The sequence below is a fragment of the Panthera tigris genome, chromosome D1 (assembly GCF_018350195.1).
Source record: "Panthera tigris isolate Pti1 chromosome D1, P.tigris_Pti1_mat1.1, whole genome shotgun sequence".
Classification (NCBI taxonomy): domain Eukaryota; kingdom Metazoa; phylum Chordata; class Mammalia; order Carnivora; family Felidae; genus Panthera; species Panthera tigris.
The window spans coordinates 73,683,327-73,706,686 of NC_056669.1; the positions used below are offsets into that span (position 1 = coordinate 73,683,327).

Sequence of the window (23,360 nt, forward strand, 5' to 3'; positions counted from 1 at the left end):
GATGTGGAGTTTATAGTTCACTTGTTGTCCTTATTTCTGCCCCATTTATCTGTGCATATTAGAAGAGAAATGCAATTTAAAGATTTCTGTTGAATAGTTTGAAATTTTTCCTATCCCTGTTTCCTTAAAACCCAGTTATTGGAATCCCTGAGGAATGATACTGTGATCTCTGAGTAGAGAGCTATAATGCTTCCTGGAGTTTAGCCAAGGATATATGTATGAAGGTGTCTTATGTATCTTACCAGGATGGTGTTATTTTAACACCAAATATCTTAAATAGATAATCACAGATGTTTATTGGACTCTTCCTATGGGCTCAATATGCTGCTGGGTGCTGTATTGCAGTGAATACAACACATGCATCCTCTTCCCTTTATGAAGCTTGCAGTCTGTCAGGGGAGACAGACAATTCAAAGAACTACTTTAAAAATTAATTATAGTTGTGGTAAGTGCTATCAAGAAAAGAATGGAAGGTCTTGCCTAGTAACTTTGAAACTTAGAGTAGACAAAAAAATGAGTAAAAGCCGGGTGATAGGAAAGGAGGAGGAGAATGTGCAAAGGCTCAGAGCAAAGCATGTACATTTACCTTCAGGCAAATATTTAACTGCAAATGAATTAATGTCTTTACTGGAGGATCTTGGTATTTAAAGAAGTGGCAGATGGTTTCATAATGTAAATCTTTTAAGTAAAGCTAGATCTTCATCGGGTCAATTTGTTTAAATGGAACTAACTGATATTTTTCATGAACAAATATTCTGTGGCCCTTCTAGAATTCTACTGGGAAGAAGAATTTTTTTGCCACCCAAGGAGCCATCTTCAAGAAACATCTGAAAACCATGTTGGGCTTTGTAGGATAGCCCCACTGATTCTGTTAAACTTTCTAAAACTGGTCCTCGTACAATTAACAGAGGTGCTATGGATGAACAAGGAAATTTGCCAAGCAAGTTAGCTATGAGACCACTGACTAGTCATTCCAATGTTCAGTTACTTACCCCTGACTTATTGTCAGTGTTCTCCCAAGTGGCTGTTTCTCTCCATCTAACTTCCTCTCCTTTTTACAGTTTCTCTGTCTTCACTCATCTTTTCTTTCTTACCTTCCTATCTTAGAAGTTTTTCTGTTCTTTTCCGAAGCTTATACTTTATTTGTGCTTATAAGCCCAGTTAATTGGAAACTCCTTCAGTGCTTTTCCTCCGTATATGGACATACTTAAAATTGTTTTGTAATTATCTGCTTTCTCTGTGTCGACAAAACCTCCCCTCCTATCTTTCAGATTTTAATTCACGTTTCCTAAAATGTGGTTCATATAATATGCAGTATAATTTCAAGTAATACAAATTGTTTTTTTAAGTTACTATAATGTTTATTACAATGAATATCAAAATTAATATTAAGGTATTAATTAGTTCCATACATATATGAAATTTCTTTTGTACATTAAATTTTTAAAGTGAATAAATTCATATACACTTATTACAGAAATTGAAAATAACAATTGTTTTCTTACCCACACTAATACCTGCAACACTTTCCTGTGTTACCTTATAAGCCTGTGGTTTGATAGGGAACAAACTCTTGGAAAGACTTTTTAAATAACTACTTTTTGGGGCAACTGGGTGGCTCAGTCAGTTAAGCATCTGACTCTTGATTTTGACTCAGGTCATGATCTCACCATTCAAGAGTCCAAGCCCCAGTTGGAGAGTTTAAGCCGCATGTCAGGCTCTTCGCCACCAGCACAAAGCCTGCTTGGGATTCTCTCTGTCTCTCTTTCTCTGTCTCTCTGCCCCTCCCCCACATGCACATGGCATGCTTTCTCTCTCTCTCTCAAAATAAATTAATAAATATTTTTTAAAATGCTACTCTTTTCATTACAAAATATAGATAATCCAGAAAACAAAAAGAACATTTAAGTTATCTGTAATCCTATCACCCATCAGTAACCACTGTGAAGTTGGGTGTATATATTTCTCCAAGTCATATGTATTTGCAAAATAGCATGGTGGAAGTCCAAGGTCAGACTGACCCACATTGAAACCTAGTTACTTCCTTGATGCTTTGGGAAAGCGTCTTGATTTTTTTTTTAGACCCAGTTTCCTTTATCTGCAGAATGGGACTAATACCCTACCTCAGGATTGTTAACTGGGGCTGAATGAGTTAATACCTATAAAGAAATTAGCCCAGTGCCTGGCACATACTAGGCATTGAGTATTTTTTTTTTTTAATGTTTATTTATTTTTGAGACAGAGACAGAGCATGAACGGGGAAGGGTCAGTGAGAGAGGGAGACACAGAATCCGAAGCAGGCTCCAGGCTCTGAGCTGTCAGCACAGAGCCCGATGCAGGGCTCGAACTCACGGACCGTGAGATCGTGACCTGAGCTGAAGTCGGAGGCTCAACCGACTGAGCCAGCCAGGCACCCTTTTTTTTTTTTTAAATGTAAGCTCTATACCCAGCGTGGGGCTTGAGCTCACAACTCTGAGATCGAGAGTTGCATGCTTTACCAACTGAGCCAGTCAGGCTCGCCACGTTGAGTACATTTTATTTATTTTTTAAAAATTTTTAATGATTTATTTATTTTTGAGAGACAGCGTGAATGGGGGAGAGACAGAGAGAGAGGGAGACAGAATCCAAAGCAGGCTCCAGGCTCTGAGCTGTCAGCACAGAGTCTGACACAGGGCTAAATCCCACAAACCGTGAGATCATGACCTGAGCCGAAGTCAGACGCTTAACCCACCAAGCCACCCCAGGCGCCTCTTGAGTACATTTTAGATATTTTTTTTTTTTAATTTAAGAATATAGAATCAAACTACAAGCTTTTTTTTCTTTGATCACCTGACAGTGTATCTTTTCATGTCATTAAATAGTGTTTTGAAACAGTGGTTTTTAAACTTTTTAAGCAGCAGTAACTCTCTAATGAAAATCTTAGGAGGATATTAAATAAGTATATCATTTAAAAGATGGCATATGTATATGTTAAGAATTTTAACCTTTATCATATATGTTTTATAGATATCCAAACTGGAGATTATAAAACAACATAAGGAAGTGTTTTCAGTGGCAAGTGAAAAACAAGTTAATTAATCTCCACCTGCATGACTCAACAGCACCTCACACTTTTCATGTCCAGAACTGAATTCCTTGTCTTCACTTTCAAACCTGTTCCACTGTACTCGTGTCGGTAGGGCTTAGGAGTGGGGTGTGAGCAAGCAGCTGTGACACCTCCTTCAGCACTCGCCTATTTATCCTGCTTCCTCAGTATTCCTCCTCGTTCCGTCCTCTCCATTCTTGCTGCCACCAGCCTGGTTCAGACCCTACTAGTCCTTTTCTTAAGTCTCTCTCATACTGTCCACAGATTCATTTCCTAAAATAGAAATTGCTGCCCTATTCAAAAGTCCTTAGAGGTTTTTTCTTGTCTACCACATAGGGTGGCATTCTGCACTGTCTCCGTCTTAACCACCGAACTCCACAGCCCACTGATCTTTATCATGAACTTTATACTACATCCAGCGCAAACTACTTACCATTCCCAGAGTCTCAAGCCTTTGCCCCAAAGCATTCCCTTTGCCTGTGATGCCTATTTCCCTTTCTCTGTCAAAATCCTCATTCAAGACCCAATTCATAACTAACTTATTAAGTGTAAAAAAACCAAGTTACTGATATATGTGATAATATGGTGAATTTCGAGAAACAGATTAGGCGGAAAGCCAGAGACAGAATACGTAGTATGTGATTCCATTTCTGTGAAAACCCAGAAGACACAGAAGCTAATCTGTGGTGATAGAAATCAGAAAATAGTTGCTGGAGGGGGAGAGGAAGAGAGTTGAATGGAAAGGAACATGAGGGAATCTTGGGGAGTGGTGGAAATGTCCTCTTATTTCAAGTAACGGTGCATGGGTGTATTCAATTGTCAAAATACATCAAACAGACCACCTAAGATGTATGTATTTTGGTGATTTGTTAATTATACCCCATTTTTTTTTATTTGCACTAAAAAAATCTATTATAAAAGAAGTATCCTCTGTGAAGAAATGGCCTCTGAGTCCTAATTCAGAACATTTTTTTATCTCCCTTTTGGAGCATCACGTGTTCTTATTTGTATACACTGACACACAAATAATCTTGCTAACTGGAACCTCTTTGAAAGCAGAAATCATTATTGTCACACATTCATCTTTGATAACCCTAGACTTGTTGGCTCAGCACACGTTTATTGAATAAATGTGTTCACATTGACCATTTTTCTTTCCATTCCTGGGGTAGAGTAGCCTGTAAGGGTACCTATGAAAGGGAATATTTGACTACTCAAAATAGAGGAAATCAACTTCAGAGAAATTAAGATTTTGCCTTTTTTTTAATTTGTATTTTTTATTTCTAAATTCCTGCTTGAATGACTTTTTTGATTGTAGCTACACTTGTGGTGAGCATAAAATAACATATAGACTCATCAAATTACTATGTTATACACATGAAACTAATGTAACGTGTCAACGCCAGTTAACACAGGGTTCAATATCACAAATGGCAAGATCATGACCTGAGTTGAAATCAAGAGCCAGATGCTCAACTGACTAAGCCACCCAGGCACCCCTGGTTTCCATTATTTTTAATGCCTGCCATTCTTCTGATGCTTACTTTCCCACTTAATCCAAATAGAAGTGTTACTCAATTCCACTCCTGAAATCATTATTGCACTATATGCTAATTTACTCGGATGTAAATTTAAAACAATTAAAAAAAAACATTCCTCAATTATTTTGAATAACTAATGGCAGATCCAGTATTTCATTGTTCCCATTTGTTTTAACCTCCAGGAAAAATGTTTCAATAAGACTTCACTTGTTTTCTCAGGGCAAATTTAATTCTTAAAATATCTAGATATGCAAATTTCTCTAAAATTATATTTTAAACTATATCTGAAGAAGTTACTGTTTTAAAATTATACTTTGAATCATTTCTTTGGGAATAAAATCTTAGTCATAACTTCACCGGAAATGACCTATATGGGGTATTTGTGCTATCACTTTTTCCCATCTCATGCCATGGCAGACATCACCATCAATCATGGCTTCTTTCCTGTTAAGCCCTTATAGCTTCAAGTTCCCTTTCAGCCTCATATTCCAGGCAGCCACACTTAAGCCTCTAGGATTTCAGTTGAATATTTAAGATTCCCCAGAACTGGGGAGGAAGGAGGTGGAGGTAACTAAAGGCTGTTTCCTAGGTAATGAATTAGCCAAGTACAAGTGAATCTTTGGCCAAGACCTGGAGAACAGTTGAAGACAATTTGATTGTTAAAAGGTGGGGGAAGTAGCATCTGAAGTGTTAATTTTTTTTAAGTAGAATTATTTTTTTAATGTTTATTTATTTTGTTTTCAATGTTTTAAATTTTATTTAAATCCAAGTTAGTTAACATATAATACAATAACGATTTCAGGAATAGAATTTAGTGATTCATTACTTACATATAACTCCCGGTGCTCATCCCAAGAAGTGCCCTCCATAATGCCCATCACCTGTTTAGCCTGTCCACCCACCCAACACCCCTACAGCATCCCTGTTTGTTCTCTGTATTCAAAAGTCTCTTATGGTTTGCCTCCCTCTCTATTTTTCCTTTCCTTTCTCTATGTTCATCTGTTTCTTAAATTCCACGTATGATTCCATCATACATTTATTTTTCTCTGATTTCACTTGGCATAATTACACTCCAGTTCCATCCACATTGTTGCATGAGGTGTTAAGTATTAATGGTTTTCTTTCAAAGTACACAGGAAGAAACTTAGACCAGGAATCAGGAAATGTGGGTGTGGTTTCAGCTCTGAGAGTGGTTCTGGTAAGGTCACACAAACCCTGTGGCCCTTAGTTGTTTTCAGTTGAAACAAAATTGAACTAAATATTCAATAGAGTCGTAATTCTAAAGTTCTACAATTTTAATGATTTTTTTTTAACGTTTATTTATTTTTGAGACAGATAGAGACAGAGCATGAACAGGGAAGGGTCAGAGAGAGAGAGGGAGACACAGAATCTAAAACAGGCTCCAGGCTCTGAGCTGTCAGCACAGAGCCCGATGCGGGGCTCGAACTCACGGACCGCGAGATCATGACCTGAGCCGAAGTCGGCCACTTAACCGACTGAGCCACCCAGGCGCCCCTAAAGTTCTACAATTTTAAATGTAGGTTAAAGACAACATATCTATAGTCAAATCATACATTTAAGATTTAAGAATATTACTGAGGAACTAAAAGTAAATTGAAAATACTCTGATTAGAATATGTAGAAATGGTTTAAAAACTGCCAAATGTCATAAACTGTTGTGTAAATTCAAACCTGTGATAATGAGCAAATTAAATTTTATTTTAAAGGATAATGCTATACAACTTTATCTTCAACTTTGAATCAGGGACTTTTTTCTTCCTTAGTATCAATTTAGGTTTAAATTTGGAAAGGACTCAGGGGCACCTGGGTGGCTCAGTCAGTTAAACGTCCGACTTCGGCTCAGGGCATGATCTCGCGGTTTGTGAATTCAAGCCCCACGTTGGGCTTTGTGCTGACAGCTCAGAGCCTGGAGCCTGCTTCAGATTCAGTGTCTCCCTCTCTCTCTGCCCCTCCCCTGCTCACGGTCTGTCTCTCTCTGTCTCACAGTAATAAATAAATGTTAAAACCTTTTTTTTTTTTTTAATTTGGAAAGGACTCCGAAAGTCAACAAATTTGATCCTAATTGAGATGTGAAATCTTTTGTCTCTCTTAGCACTTTCTAGGCATCATGGCAACTTCATCTGAAGAAGTTTTGCTAATTGTAAAGAAGGTGCGTCAAAAGAAGCAAGATGGAGCTTTATACCTCATGGCAGAAAGGATTGCTTGGGCACCTGAAGGCAAAGATAGATTTACAATCAGCCATATGTATGCAGATATTAAATGTAAGTCAGCTATACTAAGGCCTGATGTAACATTTGCTAATAATTTTATAAGAAGATTGCTTATACGATCTTTGTGGATTTTTTTATTATAGTGTCCAAAAAACCAGCTGTATGGAAATAATGTTAAAGTGGGATCGCTGAACGTATGTTATTCTGTAACCTGCCTTTCCCACTTTATAATAATAAAAGTTTATATAGTTTTACACATGTGAATCTACATCATGTAAAAGTCTCCACACATCGCCACTTTTAAGAGTTGGATAATACTCCACTGAATGGATATAGAATCATAATTTAATCAGTTTCCTTGAAGGACAGTTAAGAAGTTTACAGAATTCTTTTTATTGCAAACAGTATTGCAGTATAGGTCTGTGTACTAATATCTTTGTGAGGTTGTATATGTGGGATACATCCCTGCAGTGGATTTACTGATTCAGATGGTTCATGCATTTAAAATGTAGGTTGATGCCAGATTGCCCTTTAACGAAATTGTATTGTTTAAGCAAGTTGTGTAGTTAATCTTTGGTTATGTGGCCATTGTCTGTTGAGAAGATAGACTCAATTTTTTATTGGATATAAATAGGAGAAATACAGAGCACAGTATCCTTAACAAATTGTGGTATCTGAACTGTGACCTTAATTTGGATTCATTTATTTTCTTGGATATAAAATTCTTCTCCAAGATAAAATCTTATGTAGATTTCAAGGAATGTGATACCTCAAAAAATAAGACACTCTTCACCTTGCAGGTGCTAGATTTGTAAATGTCCTTTGTGTGTGAACAGTTGCCCTAAGGACTTAACCTCAACTTTGCTACTGGAAATGACCAAGATTTTCATCCATTTTCACTGAAATAATTTAGAATTTTTACTTTCAAAAGGAAATACTGTTTGAAATTCATCATAATTAAGTACTGCCTAAGCTGTCTGGTCTTTTGTCCGCTATTCTGGTAATATTACCTCCTTTTAAAACTTTGTTTCTGTGGAAAAGTGACTCACCAAGTTCCTCATAGTACTCTTACAAACTAACATTTGTACCAGAAGAGACTCATAAATTAGGAACTTCCTCTGTTAGCATTTCTCTTCAACAGGAAGTTGGTCCTGTAGCTCTGTAAAACATGCACTCGTTGTGATACCCACAACGTACAATAAAGAATATACCCTTCTCCTATTTCTTGACAATTCTGTTATTGGGAAGGAGAGCACATACTCAAATCTAGATCTGCACCAGATCAGTATTCATTTTAAGTTGAATATTTGAAATAAAGCCCATTTCTGAAAGAAGCCATTGAAAATTATCAGTAATAAATTACTAAGGTGAAAATCAGCAGTTAGGTTAGCTAATTACAGAACTTCAGAAATAGGCCTCTTAGAGGCAAGAGCCAAGCTAGAGCAAGGCTACAGCAGTCACTGAGAAAAGATGAATAAAAAGGAGTGATGGTTTGTTTTGGAGAAATGGAAAGCCACAATAGGCTGGCTGACAGCCTACATTGCTCCGTATTGCTGCTTTTGGTAGTTAGATATTTCATCTAGACTGTTGGCCTGGAAGCAGCATCTTGATTGAAAAAGTTTGTTTAGGGATTAGTAGGTGGTTTGGACCATGAGCTCTAGGCAGCATGTTCGCACTGTCATGAGTCTCCCATTTCATGAGACAGAACCCCTCCATCCCTCTCCCTCTGTGGAAGACAAGGACTACTGTTGCCATGAGGCCCACTCTTTAAGAGTACAGGTTGTCTATAATGTGGATGTATTTTGAGGTTCCCAACATCTATTTATTATGAAAATTTTCAAAGTTGCAGAAAAATTTTAAGAATGGTACAATGCATACTATACAATATATCTGACTTACGTGTGCATACACTCTGCTTTGTAATATTTCGCACTGAGAAAATTTTAATAGTAAACATCCAGGACATTGTTACATCCCCAGTTGTCCCAGTAATGTTCTTTTGTAGTAATGATTTTTTTTTAAACCCTATCCAGTCTGGGTTCACATATGTAGTTGTAGTACCTTCAGTCTTTATAGACTTGTCAAATATCATACATTCTGATTATGTCTGCTTATCCTCTCAAGGTTTTTTGAAAATTATTTTCATGCATACTTGTGTTTCTTATAAACTGAAAAGTTTACAGGCTTGATTATACTCAAGTTAAACATTTGCAGCAAGAACAACACATTGGTGGTCTTTACTTACTATTCTATTCCCTGAGAAAGCCTGTAGTGTCAGGTTGTCCGACTCTGGATGAGATAAAGTTTGATCACTTGGTTGAAGTGATGACACCAGATCTCTGAAATGTAAAATTATGTATTCTTCTTTGCAGTTAGTAAGACATGGGCTGTGATTTGGAGCTTTTTGAATTAGGACAAATCATTTTTATTTATGATAATGATGATTGGAGGTAGCTGTTCACGGTCAGGACTCCTAGTTGGCTATTTGGAGATTTTCCCCAGTTGAGTGAAAACAAAAGCCCTTTAATATCTGGCGATGGAAGCAGTGGGTGAGAAGTGCCACACAAAGAGGGTGCTGAAGAAGGAAGCAGAGTGTTAGCGGTGAATTTGTTAAACTATGCTCTGATTATATGGGATTATTTGAGAAGAGTTCATTTCTGCAAAAGCATTAAGATTGGAACAGGGCAGCTAAAGCCCAAAGGAATTCTGAATCTTCTTGGGAGGAGAAATGGTGTATTGTAGAACGATTTCCACAATGTGGGTGTCCTCATCTAATTTGTCTCATGTTTCTTTTTAGGCCAGAAAATTAGTCCAGAAGGAAAAGCTAAAATTCAACTTCAGCTGGTGTTGCATGCAGGGGACACAACTAACTTCCATTTTTCCAATGAAAGCACAGCTGTGAAAGAGCGAGATGCAGTGAAAGACCTTCTTCAGCAGCTGCTGCCCAAATTCAAGAGGAAAGCAAATAAAGAACTGGAAGAGAAAAACAGGTGAAGGAGGAAAAGAATAGCCTTTTGAAGGGACACTAGATTCTCTCCAGTCTCTTAGTAGAGTAACAGCTGTTAAGTCTTAACCCTTGTGCTACATTAAATTAACTGCCTCAACTCTAATAATCGGGTGAGGAACAGAACTGAGATTCAGAGGTGCCGAAGTCCTTTAATTCCTTCTCCCAGTTCTCCGTCACAGAGAAGACACTGAACTATTAGGAATGTGTTTGTGAATGAGAAACCTGAAAAATCACGCTGTAAAAAAAGTTGAGAAAGCGTGTAAAGTAATGAGAATTTCTGATAAGGTGAATTACTCCATTGCCAGTATTTTCCAGGCCATCCATGCTTAAGTCTCCAAGTGCTTATCACCATGAAAAATTAGTGTCCAGAAAATCTCAAGCATACCTTTTCTCTTTCCCTTTCATCTTTATTTATAAAAGAGAATACAGTACAATACAAATACAGGCATAGTGACCTTTGTATCACTGGGATATTGAGATGAATAACACCAATAACCCTCAGAGAATTTAGGCTTTGCTTCTTCAGACTTACTTCCATTTATCTTCATTTGTTCCTCCAAAAGCTTTTTTTTTAGTTTGAATTATTAAGAGATGAACTAAATGACTTCTGCTGCTCCATCATCATAAAATGAAAGTTGTGGGTCTCACTGTTTTGTGTTGTTAAAGTCCTTTTTTTTGTGTGTGTGTCTTTTTAAAGTGTTAACATAAATGGTGTTTTATTCTAGAAGTTCAATATATTCAATATATTCTATCACCAGAATGCTGCAAGAAGATCCTGTTTTGTTTCAGCTTTATAAAGACCTTGTTGTGAGTCAAGTGATCAGTGCTGAGGAATTCTGGGCCAATCGTTTAAATATAAATGCGACAGAGAGTTCTTCTACATCCAATCATAAGCAGGATGTTGGCATTTCTGCAGCATTTCTGGTATGTGACCCTTCTAGATTTCTGAAGGAAAAAAGAAAACTGATATATGTGTTAGCAATGCCATTTCTTTTGTAAAACTTAGCATTTCCTTAAAGCAAATCAATAGTTACTTTGGTATCCATGGTATTCTAAAGTATTTTAAAAATAGATGCAGTATTTTTTAAATGGATGCTTCTTGTGGCCCCTGGGTGGCTCAGTCGGTTAAGCGTCCAACTTTGGCTCAGCTCATGATCTCGCGGTTCAAGAGTTCCAGTCCTGTGTCAAGCTCTATGCTGACAGTTCAGAGCCTGGAGCCTGCTTTGCGTTCTGCATCTCCCTCCCTCTCTCTCTCTGCCCCTCTCCCACTCACACTCTGTCTCTCTCAAAAATGAATAAACGTTAAAAAAAATTTTTTTTTAAATAGATGCTTCTTCTTGCCAGTTAACTTTTTTTGGTTTTTGGACTTGACCCTAATATGCTGGAAATTAAATGGAGTTTAATAAAAGAGAATCTTTTAGCAATTGGACTAATACTTGTTTCCCCAAATTCTTTTAAAGTTAGGGCTTTCTGATACTTTATTTTATGATTGCTATATATATAAATGCAGAGTTAAATGTGAAATGACCATGGTATGACAGAAAAAGTAAGACTTGTAAAATGTATTTTAGTGAAAGATTGAGAATACCCTTCCTGTGGAATTAGAAAATGGGATTCATTTAGTCTATGCTTCGGTGGAACCAAAGCAGTGTTTATGCATTTAACAAGAACTTGAGTACCAGTTATGTTTAGCATCTTTCTGGGCACTTAGTAGTAAATTGAATGAACGAGGCCTTTCCGAAAGAAACCAGTCGGACCATAAGAGACTCTTAAAAAAACTGAGAATACACTGAGGGTCGATGGGGGGTGGGAAGGAGGGCAAAGTGAGTGATGGACATTAAGGAGGGCACCTGTTGAGATGAGCACTGGGTGTTGTATGAAAAACCAATTTGACAATAAATTTCATATTAAAAAAATAAAAAATAAAATAGTAAAAAAAAAGAAAGAAACCAATCAGATAATATTTATTTATTTAGTAACCAAGGTTTATAGTTATTTTGGTAACTGTACAAGTGTTATGTTAAAGCTCCACTAGCTATCTTCCTTTGGCCACACGTACACATACCTATTTGACCATGTTGAATTTTCAAGGAAACCGATTTCACATCAGTAAGACTATGTGAAACCAAGCCAGGCTTCTTTGAGCCCTATCTCTATGCCAAAAATAAAGGTGAGGGACATATTTCTGTCTCTCTAGTTTATTCAGAAAGTCTATTTTTCCACCTTTGTCCAGTGTCTATTATATGTTTACACATCTTCCCCCAATATTCTAGTAAATATATACGTGTGGTCTTTATTTTAGGCTGATGTCCGGCCCCAAACAGATGGATGTAATGGTCTGAGATACAATTTAACCTCTGATATCATTGAGTCCATATTTAGGACCTATCCAGCAGGTAAGAAGAATCAGTCTTTCCACATAGTAGAAATATTTGGATGAATTCAGTAATAATACTTAAGTGAAAAACAAGTATTGCAAGGGAGCATTTTAAATAGCCAAAGTAAAAAAGTTACAGTACTTACGATATTATTGAGTTTATTGTTTTAGGGGAGATTTTTCTTCCCTACAGTTGATTCTGGAATGGCAAATTGTTTCCATTATTAAAAGTCAGAGTTGTTAGTTTAAAAAAAAGAAAGCTTTACCTTTATTCCTGATGAAGTGCAATAAAATAAGCGTGAAGTACTTACCCAACATCTGACATATAGTAGTTATTAAGGGCTTAGTATATAATGTGCTGTCATCAGTTCATTGGTATGATGATTTTTCCATTCTTCCATCAGTGGTTCTTAAACTCTATTTACCCTTCAGCAAACCTGCACAAGATGGCCTGCTCCAGAGGTATCAGTACATAGTTTCTACAACGCTAACTCAGATCCATCATCATGCTGCCTCCAAAGTGACCTTTCTAACCCACAAATCATTACCCTTGCAGAAACCATCTTAAAAGTATAAATGACTTGATCCCAGCTTTATTAATTGAAGTGTGCAGCTGAGGTTGTGAGCCCCACCACTTCAGTCATTCTGAGCAAACAGTTCTGTCTCAAAGCATATGCTGTTCTCTCTTCTCACTTCCTCACTGTGCCCCGTTAGTCCTTCAGAAACATAACTCCCCCATGGGATTCAACACAAGTACTGCCTCACTACCACCTCTATAAAATCCTGACTTCTTTGGGCAGGTATACAGCTCCCCTTTGCTTCTGTAGGGGCTTGTGTCTGCCTCAACAAGTTATCACATTGTAATTTTTATATCTTTCTGATAAGAATGTAATTCTGTAGTGCATAGTACATACCAGACACCATTCCGAGGCCTTGATATATATTAAGTCATTTAGTCATCACAAGTAACCCTATGAAGTAGGCATTGTTGATACCCTCATAGGACAGATGAGGAAACCGAGATGGAGAAAGATTAAGTAATTTACACAAGGTCACATAGATAGTAAGTGGCAGACCTAGAATTTCAAACCCAGGCTCTCTGGCTCAAGAGACCATGCTCTTAACCTCTTTGCTCATTGGATTGTGAGCTTCTGAGGTGTGCTGAACTGATAGTCCTAGTGGGTATTGATTCTTGGTATTTCTACTAAAACTTTGAAACTTGCTAATTCTTTTGGTGCAAAATAAGGTTTCGTTTGTAATTGGTTAAGATTTATACAGGTAGTGAGTGCCTCACCTAGTCTCTCAAGTTATATTTCAAATTTACAATTAGATTATTATATATGGTATGTAAAGTTGAGCAGTTTAGTAATCTAGTTTTTGCTATTCTGTATTTCAACTAATTTAAGAAGTTTTAAGAAATGGAAACTCTCTATGTAACTATTACGGTTTTTTTCCACAGTAAAAATGAAATATGCAGAAAATGTTCCCCACAACATGACAGAAAAGGAATTTTGGACACGTTTTTTTCAGTCCCATTATTTTCACAGGGACCGGCTGAATACAGGGTCAAAAGACCTCTTTGCAGAATGTGCCAAAATAGATGAAAAAGGTAACTGCTTATCCCTCACATGCTAAAATTTAATTTGCTGTTCTCTAGTCCTCTAGTTACAGTGCTGTTAATGACTTTTTTTATTTTTGAGAAAGGTAAGACTTGACCAACTTTTATTTCATTGATTTTGTAGGGTTAAAAACCATGGTTTCACTAGGAGTAAAAAACCCACTGCTTGACTTGACAGCTTTGGAAGATAAACCATTAGATGAGGTAAGCAGTACCAAAAGAATTTATGAGAGGGGTGCCTGGCTGGCTCAGTTGGTAGAGCATGCAACTCTTGATCTAGGGGTTGTGAATTTGAGCCCCACATTGGGCATAGAGCCTACTAAAAAACAAAAACAAATTTTAATTTTTTTTTAACTTTTGTTTATTTTTGAGAGATAGAGACAGAGCATGAATGAGGTAGGAGCAGAGAGAGAGGGAGACACAGAATCCAAGGCAGGCTCCGGGCTCTGAACTGTCAGCACAGAGCCCGATGTAGGGCTCGAACCCACGAACTGTGAGATCATGACCTGAGCCGAAGTCAGATGCTTAACTGGCTGAGCCGCCCAGGTGCCCCATAAATTATAGTTAAAAAAAGAATTTATAAGAAAAAACAGTCTTCCTAGTTTCAACTAGTTTAAAAATTGCCTTCAGTGTAGATATTCCACTTCTGAGAATAAAATACACAAAGTACTGTTATTTGGAGTGATTTATCAGAAGTGCTTCTTAGTAGCACTGTTTGCTGTTAAAATTGCCTTGGAGAATTGAACTTATAGGCGTTGCTAAAACTTTTGTAACAGAATTTTAGTCGGTTGAGTGTTGGACTTCAGCTCAGGTCATGATCTCATGGTTTGTGGTTCCAAGCCCGCATCAGGCTGTGTTCTGGCAGCTCAGAGCCTGGAGCCTGCTTCAGATTCTGTGTCTCCCTCTCTCTCTCTGCCTCTCCCCCATTTGTACACACACTCTCTCTCTCAAAATTAAATAAACTTAAAAAAAAAATAAAAAAATAAAAAATAAAAAATAAAATAATTTTCTAGCTTCCACATAGCAATTCTCTAGGTAATAATGTGAAGGCTTAACATGTATTTGTGAGTCCAGCTTTATGCTCTAGCTGACATTAATCTAAAGAAATGTGGATAAATATTAGTAGATGAAGAAAAGATAACAAGCATTTTTCCATAGCCCACTATTTGGCAGACCTTGAACACACTCATGACCCTTACCCTATGCTAGCTCCAATATGTTTCAACAACTAGACCATCAAGTGTGAGCTACCTACCCCTGCATCGTGTCTCCAGACTTACAGATTTATCCAGTTATGGAGAGAGAGATGATCCCTTCTGATTAGGGCAAATTCCATTCCTGTTTGTATCTTCTAGGGTAAGAACCTGCCTTCCTCAGTTATTCTCTTCACACTTATATTTTCATTTTCTTACCTTTCTTTTGGTTTCTCTTCTGCTGGCCATATACACATGCTTATACCTTCCTATCTTGTTTTTCTTAACTTTTTCCTTTATTTTCATGTATGTACTCTCCAAGTGAGGAAACTAATGTTAAAATTTTGACCTACAGTCTAGATTATAAATTAACAGAAAATAACCCTTGGTGCCCAGATAAGTCATTTCCTTAATGAAATTTAGTTTTTTTGGTAATTCTCCACATTCAGGCACTTCCTTGCTGAATTTCAACACATTAAAATATGACCCTCTGAAGTCATCCGGAAAAAAATGAAGCTTTATATGGGGAAAAGATTTTAGTGCTTCCCCCTGCCCTCAAGCCCGGTTTTCTTATAAAATGAGGTTAATAGTACTGATCTTAGTAGGGAGTAGGAAAGTTGAGATGTTGTTTAAGGGTATCAACTTGCCACTAGTAGATAAATAAATTTTAGATATCTAATGCACAGCGGAGTCAACAGTGCTGTGTTATAAACTTCAGAGTTGCTGCATCTTAATTGCCCTTACCTCGAAACAAAAAATGATAAGTATGTGACATGATAGAGATGTTAGTTAGCTGTAGGGTATCATGTTGGAGCACGTAAGTATCAAATCAACACATTTATACCTTTAACTTCTAAAATGTTACATGTCAATTATATCTCTGGAAAAAATGCAAAACAAAAAAAGTGCGGACTTTATGGGATTGCTACAAGAGTTAAAAGAGTGTGGTACACAGTGAGTACTCAACAAATAATAGGTGTTACTATAATTTCTGTTTTTAGTGCTATACAATATTTGATTGTATGGATATATAAACATATATATAACCAAACCCCTTAATAGAGACCTTGGTTGATTCACTTTTTCCTTTGGTGCCTTTTTCTTTCATCCTCTAGGTGTTATAACTGTCCTAGGTATGGCCTTGGGCCACCTTCTCAATACATTCTCTTCATTCCATTGCTTTGAATACTAATATGATGATGATGAATATGAAATGATGAATCCCAGGTAGCTGTGGTCTCTCTAACCCCAGAACTCCCAAAATCATACATCTGCCTGTTTACTTGATATCTTCACTTAGATATTTCAGACATCTCAGCATAGCATGTCCAAACTGGAGCCTTTTATTCCTCATATATCTGTTTCTTTCTGAGTCTTTCCCATCTCAGTAAAAAACAAAACAAAACATTGCCATAGACACAGTTGCTCAAGCCAAAACCTGGGAGTCTCCTTGATTCCTTCCCTTCCTTCACCTCCAAAACTCAGTTCATCAGTAAGTCCTCTACAAAACATCTCTGATTTGTCTACATCTGTCCATCTGTACCCTTACACCCTCACTATTAGGCTACCACCATTTTTGTCTTGATTGCTTGCGTTAGCCTCCTAATTGGTATTCTTATTTCCACTGTTTTTCCCTATAATTTATTCTCCCCTAGCAGTAAGAGTTATAAATCAGATCATAATAGTTTCCTATGTAAAACTTTTTGATGGATTCTCATTGAAATTAAAATAAAAATCAAAACTCCTACAAGGCTCTTCTTGACTCGGACTCTGTCTGCTTCTACCTCACTTTGGGCCACACCTTCTTTCAGGTCTGTTCCAGGCTTTTTCTACCTCAGGGTCTTTGCACTTACTGTTTCTCCTCCCTGCTCTTCCACCTAACTAGCTTCTACTCATCTTTTAGACATCTGTTCAAATGCTACTTCTTCAAGAGAGACCTTCCCTAACCTTTCTATCTAAAGTAGCTCCTCCTCTCCATCTAGTCACTGTATCATGCCACCCCTCTTTATTTTTTTTCATACCATCAGTCATTTTCAAAAGTGATCTTTTTATCTTGTCAGAGGGTGACTCTTCTTGTTGTATTGGCTTGTCACCCATACATGGCATGTATTAGGCACTCAGTAATTATTTGATAAATGAATGAATGGTATATGAGTCTTTTTGTAATTTTTCTTTTACATCTTTAGTCTTATGTCTTACCAATCCCTGGCCCACCCTTCATTCCAAGTGTACTGCAATACAGAAAAAAACTCATAATATGTATTCTGCTGCTTCTGTACCTTTGTTTAAGCAGATTTTTCTCCCTAAAATATCATTGTCTCTATGTCTGGCTTGCAAGCACTTATTCAACTTATGGTGCTCCTTGAAGCTTTTTTGAATCTACCTCTGCTCTCCTCCAGTGGGATTGGCTACTTCTTCTATTACAGCACATCATATAAGTTTTAACTACGTGTACACTTACAGCCCAGCATCCCACTAACTACTATACTGGCTCCTTTGGCACAAGATCTTATTAAGTTTCTGTCTATAGGGCCTAGCACATAGCATAAACTCAATACATGTTTGAAAATATCTGTTTCTCCAGTATCTCATTTTACATAGCTTAGACTTGCTTACACTAATACTAGCAAAGTTATAAAGCCAGAATTTAAAAACATATCTATCTGACTCCAAAGTCCATGCTTTTTTTTCCCCTACCATATTCTATTACTTCATTTAATATTTTGCTAGCTATATCTAAAACTGGTCTTTAAAAAAATGCATCTTTCGAGGCACCTGGCTGACTCGGTAGAGCATGCAACTCTTGATCTAAAGGATGTGAACAACTTTGAGCCCCACATTGGGTGTAGAGATTACTTTTAAAAATAAAATCTTAAAAACAAATGCATGGTTTAAGGTTAAGATTATTTTTGTGAAGCCAGAAGGAATATGTTGTATTTTTAATCTGTAACTTATTTTTAAATGTTTACCTGTAAAAATTAAGTAATTCTCAGAATTAATGAAGTCCCATCATCCAATTTTTTCAGCTAGCATATCTCTCATAATGGGTAAGAAAACTAGAATTTTATTTTGAATTTTAATCCTCTAAATTATGTCTCCTAGGGCTATGGCATTTCTTCTGTGCCATCTGCTTCTAATTCCAAATCCATAAAGGAGAATAGTAATGCTGCCATCATCAAGAGGTTTAACCATCACAGTGCCATGGTCCTGGCAGCAGGTCTCAGGAAACAGTTAAGTATACATGCAAAGGTTCAATAACTGGACTTTTCAAGATAGCCAGATGGAGTTGTATTGTTGCTCTGCTTGTGATTTTTAACATTTTTCCCACTTTGTTTTAAGAGAAGCACAAAATGAACAAAATGGTGAGCCCAGCAGCATTGATGGAAATTCTGGAGATGCAGATTGCTTCCAACCAGCAGTCAAAAGGGTATGAGTAAAAAGTGTGGAACGTTTAGAACTCAGGTTTCTCCAGAAACCTTGTATAACTTACTAGTACTTTATGTTGATCCTTGATTATTTAAAATGACTCAGTTCTTCTGGTCGAGACATTAGGTGTTTGGCATAAGTTATAGAACACTTAAAAGAACACTTTCTTGGTTTTAACTTGCCAGCCACCTTTCCATGAACTCCTGTCTATTCACTGTTTTTATTGGCTTTCTTCTCTTTTTTTCCTTCACATCTACACATACAGTTTGTGTTGTGGGCAAGAGTGTCAACAAAGGCAATATGACAAGAATAAAAACTAAAGGTCTGTGTATATGATTTTAGAAGATAGGGTTTGGGCCTTATATTAACCCTAGCATTTCAGAGCTAGAAATGTGTTCTCATTAGATATTGAAGAAATCATTTAGGGCTATGAGAGAATAAGGACACAATTGTCTACTTCCATATTTCTTCTTTCTTTGCAACTTTGCCAAGCTACTCTTTCAGTTTTTTAAAGTTCCTTCCCAATTACAAAAAATGAATATGATAAAGTTTTCTTAGAGGGCAATCAGGCAATATATATTAAAATTTTAAAGGTTTATTGCCCTGTCTATTTTGGGACAGCATTTCATTTTGGACACTTATTTAAAAAGGTAAAGATGTGCAAATATTTAGATATAAATATTCATTACAGTACTATAATAGAGAAAATAGCAAATATCCTAATAATATCTGTGGTGTGTCCAAACAATGTAGATCGATGCAGCCATGAATAACTTGAAAAGGATTCATGACCTACTGAATTGAAAGGAGTTCACATTTACCATAACAGTAGTGTAGTTCATAAAAAATTAAAGACACCAATTTTTTTAATTGTTTATTTTGAGAGAGAGAGTACATACATGCATGAGAGAGGGACAGAGAGAGAGAGAGAGAGAGAGAGAGAGAGAGAGAGAGAATCCCAAGCAGGCTCCATGCTTTCAGTGCAGAGCCAAATGTAGGGCTTGATCTCACGAACCATGAGATCATGATCTGACCCAGAATCAAGAATCAGAGGCTCAACTGACTGAGCCACCCAGGCACCCAAGAAACCATTTTTGAGTTGCCTAAAATACTAAAGGGTGGGAAACAAAAATGAATTTAACAGTTCTTATTCTCAGCGTTCAGTGTCTATAGGGAAGACGAAATCAAAAGAACAATTTCAAAATAAGGTATAGTAATTGTGAGGTGCCTGGGTGGCTCAGTTGGTCGAGCGTCTGACTCTTGACTTTGATTCAGGTCATGATCGCCCGTTGTGTGAATTCAAGCCCTGCATCGGGCTCTGTGCTGACACTGTGGAGTATGCTTAGGATTTGTCTCCCTCTCTCTCTGCCCGTCCCCCACTTGCTCTGTATGTCTCTCAAAATAAATAAAAGTAAATGTGAAAAAAAAAAAGTATAGTAGTGTTATTTACAATAGGAACCAGAATAAAAATTAATGAATTAAATAAAAAGTTCACAGATCAGACTGTGTGACACAATTTCATATGTAAAAAAAACTTTAAGAACTTTTTAAAAAGGACCTCAGAAATATACGCTAAGGGCTTATCTTTCCATAAAGGGATTATGGGTGATTTTTAACTTGAGTTCATGTTTCAGTAACTTAATATGTTTTTACAGGCATATACACTTTTAAAATTAACAAACCCAAGAAAATATTTTTTTTCTTAAGTTTTTAACTATTTTTTTAAATGTTTATTTATTTTTGAGAGAGAGACAGAGCATGAGCGGGGCAGGAGTGAGAGAGAAGGAGACACAGAATCTGCAGCAGGCTCCAGGCTCTGAGCTGTCAACAGAGCCCTACATAGGGCTTGAACCCATGAACTGCAAGATCATGACCTGAAGTTGAATGCTTAACCGACTGAGCCACCTTGGCACCCCAAGTTTTTATTTAAATTCCTGTTAGTTAACATACAATGTAATACTAGTTTTAGGTGTACAATTTAGTGATTCAGCACTTACGTACAATGCTTGGTGATCATCACTTGGTGTACTCCTTTAAAAAATACTTATTGAAGCCATAAATAATCGACTAAGAAAAGTGAAAGGAAAATTAAAGTTACAGGGGAGGTTGGGTGGCTCAGTCAGTTGACTGAACTCAGTTGAGTGACCATTAATTTTGGCTCGGGTCACATAGTCTCACGATTAGTGAGATCAAGCCCTCATTAGGCTCCACACTAACTGTGTGGAAGTCTGCTTAGGATTCTCTCGCTCTCACTCTCCCCCTCACATGCATGCATGCGCTCTCTCTCCAAATAAGTAAATAAACGTTAATAAAATAAAAAATGAAATGGAAGTTATAGAGAGGAGTTTAAGGAGAAATACAGGAAGTGACACTCTTTGCAATACTGTGCACTAAGTACATTTGATTCTTGGTAATTAAAGAGTTGTCAAAAGTCATAGTTTGTTACATTTTCACAATATTCAATATTACTCTTCTTTCAAATCAGTAGTTTGAAATAGTCTGCTCTATGTTCTGCAAAAGGGTCTTAAAGAATGAGTGATTCAGAAGTAGTGATAGACAAAGTCCTTACTTTATAGATTTTTCATTTAGGTATGTGAGTCAGGATGCCTAACGAGGCCTTAGCAGAGGTTTAGGATTTGGGTTGTTATGGGAGGTTAGGGAGGGACATGACTTAGGCAACAGCAGGGGTAGAAATGAGCTTGACATACATGGAAAGTAATGAAGATATTGGTATGCCTTGAATTTAGCTGAAGGGTATAGAGTTGAGAAAGTAGTAAAAAATGGGGCTGATGAATGTGTTACTTTGAATATTCTACCGTCAGGTCTGTTCCTAAACTACAAGAGGACTATTCAGACTGTCAAAATAGGGACACTTTAAAATACTAAGTTTCAAATCCTTTTTGAGAGTTACTTAATAACCTAAAGGTTTTGATCCTAGTCCTGGTAGCTACAGGTGAGGGTTGACCAGAAGGTTTCATTGTTAAAGGGGCACCTGGGTGGCTCAGTCAGTTGCGTGTCCGACTTCAGCTCAGGTCACAATCTCACAGTTTGTGAGTTCAAGCCCCGTGTTGGGCTCTGTGCTGACAGCTCAGAGCCTGGAGCCTGCTTTGGTCTCTGTGTCTCCCTCTCTCTCTGCCCCTACTCCGCTCACAGTCTGTCCCTCTCTGTCTCTCAAAAATGAATAAACGTTAAGAAAATAAAACTAAAAAAGAAAGGTTTCATTGCTGTGTAAAGGCTGAAATGTTGTAGAATTATTTTCACAAATGTCCATGTAGATTGCTTTCTTGTGTCTTATAAAGTAGGCTGTAGAAGTTTAGCAGTTTGTTACTAGTACAGGAGGAAGATGAGCAAAACAAAGTAAAGAGTACAGAAGTAAACCCAAATACATGGAAGAATTAAATATATGTATGATAAACATGATATTTCAGGATTAATGGGACAAGACAGATTATTCTACAAATGAGTGTTAAGAGGACTGACTAATAATTTAGTAAAAAGAAGCTCAGATTCCCTGCCTTACTTCTTATTCCAAAATAAATTCTAAGTGGATCAAAGATTTAAGCAGAAAATTAATCCACAGAAGAATAAGCAAAAATGGGATAGTTAAAACCAAAAAACGCCCAATTGGAAGAAAACGTATTTACAACACTTCTAATAAATTAGTCTTTTGGCCGCCTGGGTGGCTCAATCAGTTAAGTGTCCGACTCTTGACCTCCGCTCAGGTCTTGATCTCAGGGTCGTGAATTCAAGCACTGAATTGGGCTCTGTGCTGGGTGTGAAGTCTACTTAGGAAAAAAAAAATAGTCTTATGTGGTGGAAAAATAGTAAAAGATACCATTTTCATCTGCCAGACTATTAAAAATTAAAGGTTCAGTAATAATATGGTCAGAGTGTAGGAAAACAGGTATTCTGTAAATGGTTGGTAAGAAAATGAGTTCAACCAATTGTAGAGCAGTTATCTCTAGGAACTGAAGCTCATGGTGGGAAGACTTCATATTTTACTCTCTGTAGAGTTGTACTTTTTCAATCATGTTCATTACTCTAGTAAGGAAAAGTTTCCATATAAAGTGCTGTGTTAATAATTATAGGCGAAGTTACAAGAGTCCATTGAATATGAAGACTTGGGAAAAAATAATTCCATAAAAACAATTGCACTAAACCTCAAGAAGTCAGATAGGTAAGTTTGGTCAATATTAAATTAACCTGAGACACAATAGTTTTATAACACAAGTCACTGCAGAGTATATTCTGCAAGTATAGCACTCCAGTTTTAAATCACTTTACCATAAAAATATATTATCTTTTTCTTTGAGAATTTACTTTGTGCATTTCAGAAAAGGATGCTAAATGATCAAAGCCAAGATAAAAATGTGTTCTCTGTACTGTTTGCTTACTGCCCATATAGGAATTAAGTTACTTTATTGAAATCTATTTAGCTTATATTATTTTTTGCTTTGGGGATAATGTTATATTGAGACTGCTAAAATATTTGAAGGACAAATGTTACGTGCCTTTATTCTGTGTTATGAGTCATTTCTTTCTTCCTTGCTAATCTTCAGGTATTATCATGGTCCAACTCCAATCCAGTCACTACAGTATGCAACAAGTCAGGACATTATTAATTCTTTTCAAAGTATTAGGCAAGAAATGGAAGCTTATACACCCAAATTAACTCAGGTAGGTGACTTGTACTGTTTGAAAACCAAAGTTCCCTTAGTTATTTCCTCAGTTTATGAGGACAAACACATTGAATTATATAAACTGTTTTAATTGCGTTTAAAGACATATTGCCACTAAATAAACTGAAAAAAAGAGGTAGGAAGAAAAAGGTATTTGGCATATTCAAGAAGCATCTGAAGTTAAGGTGGTAATGAAAAATAAG

At 36.8% G+C, this 23,360-nt stretch overlaps 1 protein-coding gene across 2 annotated transcripts in view; it reads left to right on the forward strand.

Moving 5' to 3' along the window:
* GTF2H1 (general transcription factor IIH subunit 1) overlaps nucleotides 1-23,360 on the forward strand; it is a 37,138-nt gene that overhangs the window by 2,383 nt on the left and 11,395 nt on the right. For both annotated transcript variants that reach the window (XM_042957349.1, XM_007098436.2), the window contains exons 2-11: nucleotides 6,740-6,908; nucleotides 9,655-9,847; nucleotides 10,623-10,788; nucleotides 12,167-12,260; nucleotides 13,701-13,850; nucleotides 13,984-14,063; nucleotides 18,155-18,282; nucleotides 18,392-18,479; nucleotides 22,567-22,655; nucleotides 23,038-23,155. In XM_042957349.1, coding sequence (XP_042813283.1) covers nucleotides 6,755-6,908; nucleotides 9,655-9,847; nucleotides 10,623-10,788; nucleotides 12,167-12,260; nucleotides 13,701-13,850; nucleotides 13,984-14,063; nucleotides 18,155-18,282; nucleotides 18,392-18,479; nucleotides 22,567-22,655; nucleotides 23,038-23,155 — 1,260 coding nt within the window. In that variant the 5' untranslated portion in view covers nucleotides 6,740-6,754. The remainder of the gene's footprint in view (nucleotides 1-6,739; nucleotides 6,909-9,654; nucleotides 9,848-10,622; nucleotides 10,789-12,166; nucleotides 12,261-13,700; nucleotides 13,851-13,983; nucleotides 14,064-18,154; nucleotides 18,283-18,391; nucleotides 18,480-22,566; nucleotides 22,656-23,037; nucleotides 23,156-23,360) is intronic.